General features: G+C 34.7%; 1 protein-coding gene and 1 pseudogene across 11 annotated transcripts in view; one reads left to right on the top strand and one right to left on the bottom strand.

The window, feature by feature from the left end:
* LOC148949990 (uncharacterized) overlaps positions 1-5,074 on the top strand; it is a 29,192-nt gene extending 24,118 nt beyond the window's left edge. For all 10 annotated transcript variants that reach the window (XM_089092049.1, XM_089092050.1, XM_089092056.1 and 7 more), the window contains 2 exons: positions 2,938-3,043; positions 4,941-5,074. In XM_089092049.1, coding sequence (XP_088948175.1) covers positions 2,938-3,034 — 97 coding nt within the window. In that variant the 3' untranslated portion in view covers positions 3,035-3,043; positions 4,941-5,074. The remainder of the gene's footprint in view (positions 1-2,937; positions 3,044-4,940) is intronic.
* The window catches only part of LOC148949987 (diphthine methyl ester synthase pseudogene), a 163,201-nt pseudogene that overhangs the window by 2,656 nt on the left and 141,428 nt on the right, over positions 1-19,117 (bottom strand). The gene's annotated exons all lie outside the window — the stretch shown is intronic.

Here is a 19,117-nt window from a genome sequence, read left to right as displayed (position 1 = left end):
AGCTGTGACCTAGTAAAGGGCGAACCGCAGCCTGTACTAACCAAAAGTTAAAAAATGTGTTTAAAAAAAACAACTATCTAATGAAGAAAAATTGCCACCTGACAGCAGAAATGTTATAAAACAGAAATTATTGATGGTGATATTGAATGTATCAAACATGTGACGGTCATTCAAATAAGGAAAGCATGTGGTATAAAATTAAAGAAAAAGACAAGAGCAAGAAATATGGGCCTAGAAGACCAGCAAAATCACAACGAACCTAAAATAAAAGTGAAGGACATAGACGTTATTTGTTAGAAGACAAACGAAATCGAGAAAAATAACGATGTCGCAAACTTTGACGCCAACAAGCTGTGGCATAAAACTCAGTTCAAACCTACAAAGATGTTGTAAACTGCGAAAATTTGAATTACAATGCTTTGCGACCTTTCAAAGTAGTATTTATTCATTACGGAGCCCTCGACTTTCCTGAAGAAAGAGTAGTAAACAACAGTGACTTACTTTGAGATTGCTGTTTGCATGGTCGAACTAAAATTAATGTAAAAAATATCACCCGGAAAAACCCTTGACCTTGAGATTAAAAATCCCAAGCTTTAACCGACTGAGTTAACCAGGTATTGTAAATTTTTTCCCTATCAAGGGTGTTATATCATGGTTGCAGCTGTAGCTGCAACCTAGTAAAAGATGAGTAATAGCCCATGGTAACCAAAATTTGTAAAATGTGTTTTGAAAACAGTGCCAAATGAGAAAAAATTGCCATCCGAGTCTGATTTAGGAATGGTAACTATTATTTCGTTTAATCTTAAAAGTTCATAACAAGAAAAGTTATGGTGGTTTCAGTGAAAAGCCAAAAACCCTCAAAAATGGCCCCTGATTTAAATAAAGGGCACCATTGGAATCAGCATGATGGAAGACATTTTGTAGGATAAATTCAGTTTTTCACCTTGGACAGTAAGGAAAGTCATTTTTTGGCATTTGTAGCACTGATAAGTCTCCCGCTTTTGCTTTTTCTTCTTTTTTTTCACCAAGGCTAACGGGCTATTATAAAATCATAAAGAGAAGTTTAGTGGCTCATTTTGTTGAAATTTTTACATCTATTTGCTTTTTTAAGTAAGAATCAACTGTTTATAAAATAAAATAATTTTTTCCCAAAAACTGTCTTTGCGTATACAAGATCGTGATTGCAGCAATTTACAGAAAACCAATACAAAATAATTACCACTATGTGTGAGAATGCTCAAATCAACTTAAAACAAACAAAAATGAATTCGGTTACTGCCCCCTTCCCCCTCCCTTAACCGTAAAACTTCAATAGCTTATTGTGTCATTTACACTTTGCTGAAAAAATATATATTAAAAATATTTTTTTATATTTATAACAATAAACAAAAGGAGTAACAGCAAGATAGAATCTAAAATTGCTGAGATTTCACGGAATTAATACCATTATAATACGATATGATATTTATTTCCTAAAAAAACCCACCCGGGCCATGGCAAACTACATAAGAAGAATATAATAGATTATACAGACATAAAAATAATGAATAAATAAAAGTAAATCTGAGTTTCTCCTAATAGCCTACTAATAAACAATTAAATATACAACACTATTTTTTTTAAATATACAGTATTTTTTTTTAGTTCTTTCCGGTCATTTTGATTATTATAGGCCTAGTGATTTACTTTTTATTTCTCATCAACAATTTGAAAACATTGTCACACTATATGTATAAATACATATAGTTTTAAATAAAATACAAATTACATAATATCGTTTAGAGCTTCTCTTGTTAGAAGAGGGCAGTAGCCAAACATGCTTGTAGTAGTTCTGTTTGTTTCACATTTGACTTGAATATGAAATTCAATTTTTAGTTGTTATATACCAGGTTTAGTTAGTGTTTAGTTGTTATATACCAGTTGTTATTATATAATAAATACCAAGAGACCAAGGTTTACTTTGTTCTTGGTACTCAGCACACGGCAGACGTAAACAAATACATGATTCTTGCTCTCGCTTGTCTTCTAACTTGATTCTAACTTCTAACTTGTAACTTCATTCGAACTTCTAACTTGTCTTCTAACTTCTAACTAGATTAATGTGAACTTCTCTTCCCGCTTTTTTACCAGTAACTTTACTTTATCAGCTTTTTACCAGTAACTTTACTCAAGTTACGCTGTTACATAATTCAATATCAACCAGGCGTGTTTTACTGGACATACTCTCTGATAAATCTATATTATGCATTAGCATAATTGGCGTGTTTTTTTTTAGTTATAAGTCAAAGGGCGACGAACATACAATTTTAACTGACTTAAGAAATTCTGACGTGAATTCAATTCCTCCTTCCTGTTTATTCTTCACCAAATCATAGCTTTTATATTATGTGTATGCTCTAGGGAGACGATCGACAAGCTGAACATTAATTGCACTTGCTTCTTTGTTGAGCGGCGACAAAATAACGCGTTCTTTCATTCAGTTTTGATTGGCAAGGCAATTTCCAAATACTTCTTCAATGAAATTACCACTGGAAATTCTATCTTCAGCTACTTCAGTTTATTTCATTTTTTGTAAAAATTTCCATTTCCCAATTCTTATATATACTTTACAAATGCTTCCTGTTCAGGATCGAAATGTACGTTTTTTACTAGAAATTTTGAAACACTTCCAGAAATGTTTTTTTTTTCTTAAGAAACCGAGTGTTTCACTACGGTTGTTTTGGTGTTGAACAGAACCTTTTCAAGATCCAGCTAATGAATAGATGTGCTTGTGCTTCACTGTGTTAACATTTCCAAAGAAATGACTGTGAAGAATACTTTATAGTCTGTAATCGTTATTTTCGTTAAGTAAATGGTCTATAATAACGGTTATGTTTTTATGGACTTCAAAGTATTTATTTCTTATATCTAAGGTTGATTTTTAATTCTTTCTTTCAGAGAGGCTAATTTGGCACTAGCGTCATTAAATGGTGTAAAACCAATGAATTACCTAATTTCGTTTGCAAAAAATTCGGATAAGCAACAGAACAAGTAATTATTATAAGTAAGTATTTTCTATAAACTGGTAAAAGCATTTGAAAAGGCATTAGCATTCTTACCTCCCCCTCCTTCTCCTCCCCTAGTTATTAAAAAATCTGGTTTTGGTTTTCTCATTGGAAAATGCCTTTTCTGATAGTTTCTTTTTAAAAAGGATATAACTTAATTACCCCCTACATTTTAAAAACATATTTCCCTTTCTTTTATTTTAGTGAATGGGCATTTTATGCGTCAAAACGAAAGATTAGACACGGCAAGATATGACAGTGCACATGTCTCAATTAAAAAATAATAAAAAATCGTTCTAAATTTACCTGCAGCGACAATTACTTTAGTATGAGAAATGTACAATTGTGAAAGAACTTGGTTCATCAATTTTTTTAAAAATAAGATGTATTTTAAACAGGGAACAACAGCAGTATTTGTTCCCATGAAACCGTTTTTTGCTTTGGGTCTAAGCTTATTCGAGCACGATGGCTTGTTTTAAGCTGGCACCTTGCAGCAAATACGCAGAATTTCAATGCAAAATGTTTGCATTTTTTTATTTCGATTTTGCTGTACCATCATGTTGCATGTAATCTAATTTCATTAATTCATTCATTTAAAGAATTAAAGAAAATTCAGAACAACGAAATCATAAGGCTGGAAGCAAAGCTTGAGTGAGTCAAGTATTTAAATTTAAACATTGATAAAGGATAGGAAAAAAAGAACAATTAAATAAACAAACGCTTAATACGCTTACAATGAGAAAAGAGAAGAAAAATAGAAACGTAGTTTTTGGGGGAGATGATAAATTTTGACAGCAAAAAGGGGAGGGTACTTGAAAGATGTCACTGAATTAGGCAGGTGGTCCCAAGCGGAAGCACTTCGGTAACTGGGATCAAGCAGAGATCGGACTGCGCTTTTTGGGTTGGTCAATAATTTATGTTGTGAAACCGATTTCACAATTTGAGCGATGTAGAACACTTACCAACGTATTGAAACAAGGGTTTTGGGATGTCGGTTCTGAAGGCTGTTCCTAGGACCAAGCTGGGATCGGATCGAACTATAAGCTTTTTTGCCTGTCAACGATTTGAGTTATTAAGCAAAGTTATTGAAAGAAGGATTTTGGGATGGAATTTCTGAAGGCTGAAACTGGGAGCCTGGGATTGCTCAGTTTAATATTTTTGAGAGACTGATCTGACCCGTGTAAGGGTAAACATCTGTAGCAGAATATAGCCAGGGTGGGCTATAGTGGCCGATTTTTCGGCTTTAGGCTATTGTCCTTGTGTCAGACCAACCAAAAAATAGAAGTCCTGATAAGGCATACCATATATTAAATACGTAACCTAACCTAAGTACCTTTTTTCCCCCTTCAACCCCAAAAAACTAAAGTATAAATCTTTGTCGCGGAGTGAGCACCGCCTCAAATCTAGCGGAAACCTGTTTTTCATTAAGCATCTCGGTCTTTTAGATTGACACAATACTACTCACTTCTCCTGAAGTTGAGAACCTGAAGTTGAGATTTTAATGCATGAATTATCTCGCTGAACCAGGGGAGGCTAGAAGTCCTCATGCAAATTTGCAAATATAGTTTTTATTGCCGTCATGCACATTTGCCATCCACAAGATATCTAATCAGTTTTGATGTTCTTAATTCAGTTTAGCCGGTATTTGAAGGATGTTTGAAACAATGTCTTTGGGTGTAAGTAAATGAGGAAAAACTCCACTTTACTGGGGACACTAGCCTAATTAAGATAAGCCAATGAAGGTGCTTCAAATACTTGTGTCGACTAGAAGCTAGCCTTGCCTGTGATTTTTTTTATAGTTTGTCCTTGTTGAATGAAGTCTTTCATTTTTGTATACGGTTTTATTTTAGTTTATTGCAATTTATATCCTAAATTTCTAAAGAAGCTTATTTCTAGGCCCTGGTAATCTTCAAAACTGGCTTGTCTTTGTTAAGCGTCTATGATGAATCTGACCATATTTGAAAGTCATTTAGTACTGTAACGCTTTTTATATTTAATTTTTCTAATACATCAATAAACAATTCTAATTTTATTTTTTAGTTCTGTTTATTCAATCATTTCTTCCTATTCTTGAATAGTTCCTTAAATTCTGATTCTCTGAATAGAAGCGGAATTTTTACCGTTAGAATTTATAAAACAGATCTTTTTCGACGCCTTTAGTTTTTTCTTTCTTCTCTGTCTTGTCGTACTTTAAGTGCTTTTGCTATGAAAGCTGCATTTTTAAAGTGTTACTGAAGAGCCGAAGGGCTGACCAAAATGGCAAGCAACAGGAAACTTTACTTGGGACCTAATTTAAGTGTTAAGGTTGATTTAAAATTCAACGTTAATTTTATTGTTCCTTGAGGTTGACATTGAGGTTCCCTTAAGGTTAACGTTATGTTTATTTTCGATTTTTGTGAGCAATTTTCCTACGGTCATCAGTTATTACTGTTTCAACATAAGACGACAATTTCGATATTGCTTGATAGCTGAGACTTAATATTTGCTTTCGTTTTTGCTTCAGATATAAAAAAAAAATACTCAAAAGATGTAAAATATACCAATGTTCCTAATTTTCAAACCAATTTAGATTATTCTCCAAGAAATAATTTGGCTACTATTATAGTTCTAGCTGAGTAAATAGATAGGTCTAAAACTAATGAATTCCCTAAGATGAATACCGTGTCCTCTCGGTGCATGTTACAGACGTAAGGTTGTCGGATGATTTATGTTTCAAAGGCAACCTAAACTTTAAGCTAGTTTTTTGGTTGTTCTCAGTTCTCGACATTAAGTTCTTTTATTAAGAGAAAGGAGGAGTTGCAGCAGTTTCCTTGCAGCTGTCAGGAATTAGAGGAGTGACACCCTAGGCCACACATTAACCTTAAGGAATTTAGCTTAGGAAGTGCGATCATTAATATCAGTCGTTGCTAAAGAAGTGAACTTGAAAAAAACTTTGTTTCCATTGTTGAATGTCAGTTCTATTATGCACTCACTGTGTATAGCAACTTTATACAAACTGGCCTTGGCCTGAGACAATCAAACGAAATTATTATTATATCAGCTGCACGTTTCCAACTTCGGCGCAGAACTTTTTCTTATTGACAAAGCCTTTTAAAATACTTTTATGCTGGTAAAATAATTGGAAAATGCGCTTTTTTAGTATTGGCACTATTCCAAATTGCAAAACTATATTTGTGGTATTGGCTTGTGAAGAGAGGATGTTTCATGAGATTAAGCCGGTAAAATTGGATGCTAGATCTATCGTGGAATAAAAACGACTTGACTAACTTATGATGCTAACTGTTAAACATGTTTTTTTTTTTTTTGTACAAGCATGACTTGTCTTCACTAGTGTGCAAAGTGGTACTGACAGCCAATGAAAATCACTCTTTCTAGAGGAAAATCAGAATTCTACAACACTGTTTCTTCAAATTTGATATAGATGGTCCATATTTGAGACAGCTGGTCAACATTGCGAGAGACAGGCAGATCACGCTTGTCACAATGATCGTTTTGATTCTTACACAACAGACTGTTTCCAGTGCGCTTTTGAGAGGACAGGGGTAGGCTAGACAATTTAAAAGTACCTTATGATGTCTTTTTAAGTATGTGATCAAGCTAATAATAAATATAACAACCTTCAACATTAAAGTAACTGTTTTTCCTCTTCTAAATTTCTAAGAAAAGAACATAATATCTTTCATCTTGTTTATCAACAATTGTCGATCAACAATAATTTTCGTCAGGACAAAAATTGCTATTATTGTTCGAAATAAACGGCAATATTTTCAAAATCAACTGCATACTGTTTTACTATTTTGGATAGACTTGTGTTTGTTCTCGTATTTTTCACTGTTTATGCAGCTTTTTACCGTCTGATTCAATACTAAATTGTCAGTTTTACACATGATTTTTCGAATGCCTTTTAAAAAGGAATGGGGTACATGACTAAAAAATGAAAGTGCATTCTGATATCTTATTTTAGGTAAGAAACCAAGCTAATAATAGATATAACTACCTTTAAGGTAAATTAGCTGCTTTTTCTCTTCTAATATTGTAAGAATAAAACAAAATTTCCTATGATATTTTCTCCCTTAAAATTTCCCACTTAATTTGACCAGCAAATTTGACAATCAATGATCTCTTTTTGGTTCGTTTTCATCTAAAATGTTAATAAAAAAATCTTTTTCGGTCGATATAACACTAATGTTCATTAGCACTGTTTGGCCTGAAATGATTGTTGGTCAACAATATTGGTTCACAATATCATCTGAAAGGGTCTTAAAAGATAGCCGATGCAATACAAGATCCAATTAGACATACTAATTTAGACTGGCCAAGGCTTGGTTTTGGTGTGTGGAAATCCCATGCATAGACTTAAATTGAATCGGGAACTGGCGTTTTTATTGATGTTTCATACCATTTCATATCTTCGGTAGCGTTGCATCTGCTAAATAATTTAAATCTCGGCAATGCCAGGGTTGCCACCTCTAGTGATTTATCACTATTCCTTGTGATTTTTTATGTTGCCTGGTGATTTTCTTCTAGCTAGTGATTTATAATGATTTTTATTCTAAAACTAGTGATTTTTTTCTAAATCTAGGGATTTTCGCAATATAGTGCCTACATTCATGATTCAATCGAATAAATCATACAAGAAGCTAATGAACAAAAAAAAAAACGCAAAATAGTGATTCACTAAACTTCCTAATATGTTCCCGGTAGCATTTATGCAAATATACCGCCTTTGAAACTTCTGATTTCCCACCATATGTCCATATCAGATATAGACCTTAGAGGGTTATCACCAAGATCATAGGCGAACCTAGTTAATCGCAAAATTGTAAAAATGTTTTATACTTCCTATTTGGGGTGTTCCCATTTGAGCGCTTTCCCATTTGAGCGCCACGGAATTTTGTTCCATTTGAGCGCCACGGAATTTTGTTCCCATTTGAGCGCCACGGAGTACCATTTGAGCGCCAAACCCAAAATTGTGATTTTGCGGTGGATGAAGCGTGGTTTGCTGCCACATTGACCTGTACAAATATTTATTGCCACGAAGACAACGAACAAAACTGAGGATTTTATTGGGTCAATGGTTGTGAAATAACTCTGTACTGAGAGTTAAGAAGCTAAACGTTTGTTAAGCTTGTGAAGAATATAAGTGAAGGTTTTACGCACGTTCATAGGGTAAGAACTGATTGCCGCTGAAGAAGGCTTGCTCGTCAAGTCGAAATATTCGGCTCTTTTTTTAGAGTTATTTCACAACGATCGTTTAGAAATGGAACGAAATCACCCAAAAATCGTGCCAAAAACGGATAATTCAAATTAATATATTGGTAAAAATACAAACAAAAACTGCTAATATCACACATCCGGCGAAATGTTATGTGCGACACCCAAGAGAAGCTCGTCTGCTGTTCGAGTTCCAGCCCTGTACTCCGTCGACAGCTTTTCGAGTCGTTCGTTCAGCCGTGCCTACTTCTTGTTCGTCCGATGGATGACATGACCCTGGAGTAGCTGTGTCCTTGCAGAATCGACGACTGCTTGTTCTTCCTTCAGGAAAGAGATAAACTGCCACAAGTTCGGGTGGTAGCGACCGACTCTTCGGTTAAACCGCATGTGCCATGATTCGAGGTCGTTGTTTGTCCTTCGCTGGATGCCGTAGACTGACCAGAAATGAGGAGGACATTGGTCGAACCACTGACGGCTGAAGTAAGTGACAAACGGACGAGCCGAAGGCCAGGTACGAACGATGTGAGAAATGATTGGACCAGAATTGATTCTGACGATCGCTGGAGGTAGGAACGCCAGAGCCAGAAGCTTTCGAACGTAGAGGTTGAAGTCTGCATCGGTCATGTACAGCTCACGGACTGAGTGACGCCCCAAGTTTCTGATTACTGCTTGGCAAAAGTGGAAGTAACACCCACGGTGCTTGGCGGCCGGAAAAACTTGCTTCACGGATGTCAGCAGACCGGTCTCAAAATCAGAGACGACGGTCGTCGGGCGAAGTGTCACTCCTTTCATCGCAGCCTGTAGGATCAGCTCGCTGAAGACGTCGTTGTAAAGCTGCGCAGACTTGCTCTCCATGAGCACGAAGACAGCGGGAAGTTGCTTGTCGCCGAAGAAAACGTGAACGGTGAACAACTGGCCGAATGGGGAAGGAGCTGAGTCGAAGGTGCCGTCCATATACCATTCCGGGCTTCGTTCAAGCAGACTTAACGACTCGTCGGTTGCAAAGCAAATCGCAGCGTTATTTTGAAGCTGAAAGAGGAGGAATCTCTGGTTTGCAGACGTCTCACTGAAAGCCTGGGGCAAGGGCGTCGGTACGGATATAGTATCAGCGGGCAGTGGTGGTATCAGCTTGTTTCGTGATCTGTACATGGACGACTTCACGTGCTTATAGGGTAACTGAGGCAAAGCACTCAGCCCACTGGCAGCAGCACTTGCGACCTGGCCGTCGTAGATAGCGGGAATCGGACGAGTAGTACGGGCTGACTCGCTTCGAAGGTCTGACCGGAATTTGTACTGCTGGGTCTGCAGAGGATCAGCGCTGTGGTCGTGCGTACCAACTGAAACTGGTGAGCCGTCGCTGGAATCAGTGTGTAACCGCCCGAGACATCCCTTCTTCATGCATCTCCAGCTCTTCTTTCTTCCTCCAGAAATCGGCTTATCGAATCTGTAGACGAAACCGTCGTGTTCTAGCAGTTGTTTATTCTTGGAGCTCTTCATTGTCAAACTGACTTATTAATACTAACCAGAAATATTGTTCCTGGCATCATTAAATACTTGTTATAAGAGGGTAAAAAAATATGCTCCCACACTAAATCCTATTGCATTTTGTGGGTAAACGGTTGTGCAATCGCTTACGCAATTAGGTCACCTGACCTAATTATCTGGCGCTCAAATGGGACACAACTGAACTAATTAAAATACGGCGCGCAAATAGGAAATTCCCATGTGCGCGCCATGGCGCTCAAATGGGAAAGCGCTCAAATGGGATACACCCTCCTATTTCATAGCATTTGCTCAGGTCAAATTTTCGTCTTCATGTTTGTGATTTTTTTTTCTATCCATAATCTATCAGTTCTATGCTAGATTTTCTTCTTTTAAAACCTTTGAAAGTGGAGTGAACGGTGGTTATGAATTCACCCTCTATATCTGCAAATAGAACAGAAATGGAGTCATTGAAACATAAGAAGGTAGGTATACATTAAATATAATTTTCTAAATGGAAAAAGAAATCATTGAAAAAGAAAATAGGACGTAGTGCTTTTTATAATAGGATTTGTAATATAACTAAGTAGATTAAATTTATTGTAGTTTGATGATTGAAGTCGGTTAGGAGTAAGGGGGAGGGGGTATCTTCTCTGGGAATTGTCTAATGGTTTTGATCCTTACTTTTAACATCTAATCGGAACTCCAATAATTCTCCAAATTTTCTTATTTGTAATTGAAACATCTAGTAAGCACAGATAACGTCCTGTTCTTTACGTTTTTGGATTTATGTGCTAACATATCAAACAGTTTGTGGTAATGAACTGTAAGAATGGAGCGAGAATAGTAACCGAAACTCTAGAAACGAAATTTTGATATCTTCTTCCTCAAATCGATATACCGTCGGCTTATTATGTTGATTTCAAATATAGCTTAGTTTTACCCATAAAAAGCTAAGAAACTGTGAAAATTTGCCTAATATATTAAAGAGGGGGGAAACACCCCCTAAAAGTCCAAGAATTTTAAGGAAAATCACACCAATAGATTCAGTGAAATGTTACAGAGTGAAGGGGGGCAATTTTCAGCAACGATGGAATTGTCAGGAAAAAATTTTAAGGGATTGGGGTGTATTTTCGTGGGAGAAACTCCACGAGGAGTTTCCCGTGACGGGAAAAAATATTTTATACTGGGTGACCCAGATTTACTTGAATTGTTCGAACAACACTTTGAAATTGAACAATTTTTTTTGAACAGAAAGCAAGGAGCAACATAAAAACTCAAAGTGGACAGAAATTATTCCGTGTATGACTGTGTTGTCCCTCCTCAATACGTTTCTCTTTACGCTAAAGTTTGACTGTTAGTCCCAATTTCTTAAGAACGACTCCTGAAACACAAGGGCCGTTTAATTAGAATAGGAAGCTTTTTTAAAAGTGTTAAAAACTTTAGTGTGAAGAAAAAGGTATTGAAGAGGGGGGCAACCCCTTCACATACGGAATAATTTCTGTTTGTTTTGCAGTTTAGTGTTGCTCCTTACTTTTGGTTGAAGAAACTTGTTTTTTTATTTAATCAACGTATAATGGCCTCTATTTATAATACTACGCTGGCTTCTCGTTATTTTAGCTTTTCTGTACATTTTTTCTAACTACGTCTGAAAAAAGGATTGTTATAAATGTACTAAAGATTATTACTGAATTTAATCGCATTTCACGCAACACCAGCGCAACTTGTGGGATTTTTAGTACTGTATCGTTATGCTGCACCAACTGTCTGCTACCAGTAAGTTAAAGTGAATTTGAACACACACACATTTATAAATTTTGTGTGCAAATATAAGCAATTTCAACATATAATCTTTTTCTATATTTATCAGTTTTAGCTAGCAGTATTAAGCTTCGCTTGGTGGGAGGAATGTCAGACGACCTTAATCACATATTTGGGTGTCAAATGGCAATTCACTTGCCTTATTAAGTTTAATTTTTTAAAAGAGATTAATTATATATACAAAATATACATGAGTTATTAACTAGCTCTCTATGATGTTCATGTGTCTGGCCCAGCCTTTTCATTCCAAAATCGCCCAAATTGGGTTTTTAGGGTACCATGTGGCCCTTTATGACAACTTTATTGAGTTAAAAGTAAAAAAAAATATAAACTATGTTGTTTTACAGGAGCATAGATCCAGATGAGGAGTCAAGGCTTTTTTTATAGCTTAAGTAATAGAATGTAAAATTATTGCCAATAAACGAAATTTTTTTTGGGAAAAAAATTCTTCTGTTCTTTTTTATTAAAGGAACAACAAGACCGATGTTTATCGACATTTACGAAGGGAGGGACAAATTTTCCATGAAAATATAAGAAAGGGTAATTTTCAAAATTATCGCCGTTGTCCCGGTAATTATGCTTGCTCAATTAGAGTAAACAGAAAATGTTTTTTTATATTTCTTGGGGGAAAACTGGGATTTTGAATGGACAAGGAAATAAAAAAAATTAGATATTTCGATTACATCAGCGATAACCAATTTTCACAAATCGGGGGATAAGCCAAGGGTAACAATTCAAGAAAATATATAGAGGAAGCAAGGATTCTGTCCTATTCTTTGCCTAAAAATGCGATAAAGCATTTTTCAAAATTTCAAGGATAATTTCCGCTTGATAAAAAACAAAACACCAATCTAAAGGTATTTTTTACATCTAGGGGATAATTTTATCCCCTTCCTATAGATGCACCTTTATAGAATATGGTAAAGAAACAAAATAACTCTTAGTTACATTGATAAAGAGTATTATAACTTTAGTAGTTTCGTTAATACCATTTGCTCATTTTCCACAATTAGATTTACTCTCGTATAGGAAACTCCAATCTATTTTCTCCAGTTCATTCTTACTTAGATAAAGACCGTTGATTAGGATAAGTACGATATGAGTCCCTTTACCTCACAATTAACCTTAGGTCGACAATGCTTCACATTTGCTTTATATTCACGTAAATGTTATCACTTAAGGTCGCACTATTATCAGTTACCCTAGTGGAAACATTAATTCCAGGGAAAAGGCTACAACTAAATATCATGTTAATGAGCTGTCAAGAATCCCTGTCATCAACAATCAAATCAATATTTAAATCCCCCATAATTACACATTGATACCTACATACGGGTAACTTCCAATAAATCCTCCAACAGCTTAAAAAACGAAATAAAGGAGACGATGGCGGTCTATAAAGAATAACAAAACAAACACTCCCTTGTAGGCGCTTAACCTCCAGTACCATGCTCTCCAGTATCATTTCAATATAAACTAATAAACTCTCCCTCACCTTGACTTCCGCGTCTGGTTGCATGTAAGCCGCCAATCCACCATGCCTGTACTTGCACCTATTGCTACTGTAAAAATTCTAACCATTATTATCTAATAAAGATTCATTATTAACATTCAACCACGTTTCCGTCAGACCTAGTACCTGAATACCACGGCTATTTTCAACTAATTCTGACAAATATCTATGTGAACTGTTTATTCCTCTACAGTTTAGATGAAACAAATTCAACTCCCTATCTTTTACAGGGTTATCTCTAAACACATCACTAGAAATTACATATTTCGTAGAATCACCAAAATCAGACGTTAGCACTGGGCTCTCCTCATCCAAACTTTCTTGTAAAACACCATTTCATTTCTCAAAAAAATCGACCGGATTTCTATCGAGCAGCTCAATTTTACTTCTAAGGTCCACGGTCATACCTAATACATTCAAAAATTTGGCAACCCGAATTCGTAACAACTGATACATGATATCTTCATAATACTCAATTTTCCTGTTTTGCTTTACATCCAAAAATGCACTCAAAAAAAAAAAAAAAAAGCAGAACAAACGGTATTAATATTGGAACTTATCATCCAACAGTACAACACAACCCCAGCAAAATAATAATGCGCCCGGTCTACCCATCATCGCTATTTAAACATTCTTTTCGTCTACATTCACGATATAATAAATAACATAATAATAGATAAAAATAAAAACCACCACCTATAACAAAGAAAAAAAAACTTTCGTCACTTCTTAATTATTACACAGTATCTATCAAGTCACATCCGATGTGACCTTCTCCGTGACCATGACAACGAATAAACTTGCTTAGTAACGGCAACTCGTCAAGTGAATATTTTTCAGGTACGGTTTGATGTTGGCGTTTCACAAAGATCTTTGGCGGGATAGATTTTGTTACCCAAGTTTCAAGTCCCTGGATATCACATTCTCGAATTTTGTCACGCACTGACGCTAGTTTTTTCCGCGTTTCAAGCAGTGATAATGGGGCATCATCTGTCAAATAGATTCCAGACTGGTTTGAAGCTGTTTTTTCCGCGTAACTTCCTACTATTCTTCAAAATAGCGAGTTTGGCTTCTCTCGATTCCACTTGAACTTTCACATATTTTTTTTATTGGGTTTGACTCAATTACAGTAAACTTCAGAACGTCCATTTCTAAATCTTCTGTAACTATTTTGTAGTAACCTTCTGTAGTCTGCAGAAGCTACATTCCAAGCCAATATATTTTCTTCTGTTCCTTTACTTTCCACTTTCATCAAAGATTGTCGCATATTAGCCAACTGCGACCTTAAATTATCCGTTTCATCAGCCGCAACCGACATCTGAAGCTTGCAATTATCAGAATCAGTTTCAATCCTTGTTATTTTTGGTTTTAACTCAGATGCTTCCCGGTTCGAATCTTGCGCTGCACTCTCAAGCTTTGAAATTCTGTCCTCTAGTCCTCTCATTCTAGCAGAAAGATCTGCCAACGCCTTAGAATTGTCCTGGACCGTTGTTAAAACTAAACTTAAATTGTCCGCTAGATGTTGTAACGTCACAGAATTTGCTCGATCACTGGAAGCAGTCGAATCATTCAGGAAACTTTCATTCCTCTTCCTTTTAGTTTTCATCATCTTCTTAAAATCAGACAGAAAAAAAATTAAAAAATAAAAATGGATCGATTTCTACCTCAGAATGGTCCTGGTTTACCCACGCAGAGCTCTGTGCACCATGCTGAACCGTTAATTTAGCCACGGTAAACAGCTATTCCAAAATCAGCAACAAAAACTCCAACAACAGCTTCCGCCAAGATCTCGAACTTCTAAACAGCCAATCCTTTGCAAAAATTTCTTCAAAACATTTATCCATTGCAATACACCTTCAGGCTAGGTCCAGCGCAAATGAGATATTTTCGCTCTGAATTCATTTCAACGATATTTGAATGCATTCAGGAAGTTAATAACTAATTTTCTTCTTAACTAAATGAGCAAAAAAATATCCAATAGTAACATTGGAAAAATATCCAAAAATATATAACTAAAAATCCAAAATTATGCTTATTGCGAAAATTCTATAATCACTGTGAATTAATCACTAGCAAAATCTATAATCATAATCATTGGCAAAATGTTTTGCGAGTAATTCAAGAATTTCACTTTAGATGTTATTTGTTCGAATGAAATTTAAACTGATTAGTTAGATGTTGACAACTTGAAAACAAGTTCAGTACTAAAATCACTAGCTCAGTCTTAATAGGATGGTTTTCTAATTGTTTTGTAAAAATTTTCATTATAAAATATTTTGCAAAAATCAATGAGACTACACGCAATATTAGAATATTAAAAAAAAATCAAATAAAGATTAGTTACTACTAATAATTGGTATATTTTTGTTGGATGAATACTAATAAGTTTTGTTCGTGTCTGATGTAGGTTTAATTATTTTTACTTTATAAACTAAATTTCCAAATACTAAATAGGTTGAAGATCAACACCCTAATCCTCATCAATCATCATGACAATCGTATTTATTAGGATATTATCGTATACAATACAGTATTGCCTCCAGAAATTTCAAAAGGCTGTGAAAAAAGTGTAAAAAATAACCCTATGAAATTCGTCAAAAGCAAGGCCGTAGCCAGAATTTTTCTTTGGAGGGACGGGGAGTCACACAAATTAAAACATTTATGAAAATTTTTGTTTATATGTAGGTTTGTTAAGTTTATACGAGTTAGACACAATTTGTAGGGGGGGGGAATAAACCCATCCCCCCCGTATAAGGCCTTGCTTGTGACCACTCTTAGAGCCTATTATTTTTTATCAAAAGTAACATTTGATAAGTAAAATTAAGCCTAATAAATTGTTTATATTTGGAATCAGGATAACAAGCCAATTCTTCGATGCATAAATTATTATAAAAATTATTTCTTTAGAGTTTTAGTTACTACTGGACTGAATCGCTCAATACAATTGAACTGTTTAATTTTACTATACAGAAGACTAGACATTACTGATAATTAGACGGATTGCTTCAAAAATTGCCGATTAACGTCCCAAACTTTGGTTTGAAACTTTAAGCATTTATTGTGGTTTCAATTATAGTTTCAAGTTATAGTTTCAAGTTATAGTTTCATTTATAGTTCAGTATAGTTTTAGTATAGTTTCAGTTATAGTTTCAGTTATAGTTGTGGTTTGAATGCACAATTTGTGCTTTTGAGTAGGAAATTTCATAAAATTCTAAAACCAACTCTAAAAAATCCAAAACGCTTACTTCAATGATTCCTAAGAATGTTTCAGTTTGTTCTACCTACAATCTTCTCCCAACATGCAAATCTAAATCCTAAACAATATATTTTCCATAAATTTTGCCATGCGTCACTCTTGTTTCAACTTAATATCCTTAGATTGACTAAATGTTGACAAAATAAAGAAATCAAAAAAGCATGGGAAATATACAGTTTGGGCTACATGCTGCTACCCCTCCTCCAATGTGTGAAATTGATGTTAACTCACGAAGACATTTCCCTCCCATATTTATAGCATTAGTACCTGCATATAGCCTTTGTTTAAAAACAAAAGTTAACTCATTGACTTCAAATTACATCGTATCGTTAGGAAGGGAGGGGGAGGAGTTAACGAGCAATTAAACTGGATGTGATTAAGAAAATCCAATAAAACACAAATTTGGAGAAATATATTTTTTGGATTCAATGAGTAATAGTTTTATTAGTTAAGTATTTGTGCCCGAGGGGATAAAACAAACCTACTATCACCCAAATTGCTATTCATTACCTGTCTTATAATATTCTATTGTAAAAAAAACTTCTAATAATGTTTACCTTTGTTTTCTATTATAAATTATACTGTTTACCTATGTTTTGTGCATCTTGGAAATTATGTATCTTCCCAACTTTATTAAGTTCCTTCTTCGTAGTTAATGAGTGATCGGGGTTGCCACCCGGTGACAAAAAAAAGTCACTGGATTCTTGAAGAAAAATCACCAAATCAGCACATAAATCATGACCGTCTTTTAATGTATTTAACTCCAACTTGAAATGAGCTATCTGATCTTTTAGGTTATTAGTCTTTTTAGGTTATGTATCTATATAATGATTTCTTATAAGACTTCAGTTACTATGTGTTACAGTTCTTTCCTTAATGTACAATAAAATTTCTAATTAAGCCAAAGAAGTCTGGTTCCAGGATACAATAATAAATTGTAACTGAGATAAAACGAAATTAATGGCGTAAAAAATGGCGTAGCGAGTCAATTGAAGCAAAACGAAAACCAAACTATTTTTAAATTTCAGATTTTTTCTAGTTTGAATTAAAAAATGAAAATTATTGATCAGACACGATAAATATTTTTGCACTTTGCAGTTAAATAAAATTATTTGATTTAAAATTTTCAAGAATTATTCTAGTTTCAGTTGACAAATAAGATTTTTTTTTTCAAGGGATCGAGGAGCTAACTAAGTCAAATATATGCAATGGTATGTTCTTCGAATGATCGTCTCTTAATTAGGTTGCCTGCTACCGCTGTAACCCGGAACTATTTTTAAAAATATTTACAGAAGGAACTAAACGTGTTACTATTGAGACGAATCGCTCTTACTACACATTAAATAAAAAAAAAACAAGTTTTTTTAAACTGAAAGTAAGGAGAGACATTAAAACTTAAAACGAACAGAAATTATTCCGTATATGAAAGGGGCTGTCCCCTCCTTAACGCCTCGCTCTGTACGCTGAAGTTTTTTATTGTTTAAAAAAATAAAGTTTTGAGAAAGAGTCAAACTTCAGCTCAAAGAGCGAGGCGTTGAGGAAGGGACACTGCCTTTCATATACGGACTAATTTTTTTTCGGGTTAAGTATTATTGTCGCTCCTTAATTTCAGTTTAAAAAACTTGTTTTTTTTTTATTTAATTTCTTATCGTTTTTTAGTTAATGCAGCTTTTATTTTGGCTCGCCGTCATTGAATAAGTAAACAAAATTTGCAAAAAAATTTTACTTTTCTTTTGCTAAATGGCTGTCTCTAAATTTGGTTCTGACGTAATTTACAAATTAACTTACGTAACGAACTTCTATATTCGTATATTTTTCTTCTGGCAAAAAATACAGTTGCAGATTTTTGCAGATATGAGCTTAAACCTATGTTATAGGGTTTTCTGATACGCTGAATCTGACGGTGTGATTTTCATTAAAATGCTTTCACTTTTAGGGGATGTTTCCCCCCTCTATGAAAAAACAGGTAAATTTTCTCAGGCTTGTAGCCTTTGATGAGTAATACTAAACTTAATAAAATTCATATATTTAGAATCAGCATTATAAGCCCATTCTTTTGATACATTTATTGACATCAAAGTTTCGTTTTTAAAAGTTTCGATTACTGTTGAACCGTATCGCTTGTTTTTTTTATTGTTCTTTTTTATTACGTATATGTTATTACGTATATGAGGGGGTTCTCCCCCTAGTCAATACCATGCTCTCTACGTTAAAATTTAAAAATATAGTCAATTCCCAAAAGCCTTACTCACAAAGGTCGTTTAATTAGAATAGATATATCTTTTTAAAGCAATAAAAAAAACTGTGGGGTAAAGAGTGAGAATTTGACTTGGTGGAGAAGACCCTCATAAACGTATTAACTTCTGTTCGTTTTAAGTTCTAATGTTGCTTCTTACTTTCAGTTGAAAAAACTTGTTTTTTTTAATTTAATTTCTGATCGTTTTTTAAATAATGCTTGAAAATACGGCGCCCCCTTCATAGAAATGTCCCTTGCCCTAAAGAAACATCCTCCACGGAAAGATTCTCCCGAGTAACGCCCTCCTCCCGCCCCCCCCCACCAGAAAAAAATTCTTGCTGAAAATGTCTGTATACTTCCCAATAACCAATACAATATGTAAGCAATGGGCAAAGTTCATAACTCTCAGCCCTTCCCCTGGGAACTTTGGGGGATTAAGTCATCGTAAAAGACATATTTATTATATTTTCGACTATGCTGAACAAAATGACTATCTCAAAATTTTAATAGGGTAACTTTGAGAAAAAATGAGCGTAGGAGGGTGCCTAGTT

This window comes from Artemia sp. Qi Xiang Cuo, chromosome 7, assembly GCF_049724085.1.
Source record: "Artemia sp. Qi Xiang Cuo chromosome 7, ASM4972408v1, whole genome shotgun sequence".
Classification (NCBI taxonomy): Eukaryota; Metazoa; Arthropoda; class Branchiopoda; order Anostraca; family Artemiidae; genus Artemia; species Artemia sp. Qi Xiang Cuo.
This window is presented reverse-complemented; position numbering and strand designations above follow the sequence as displayed.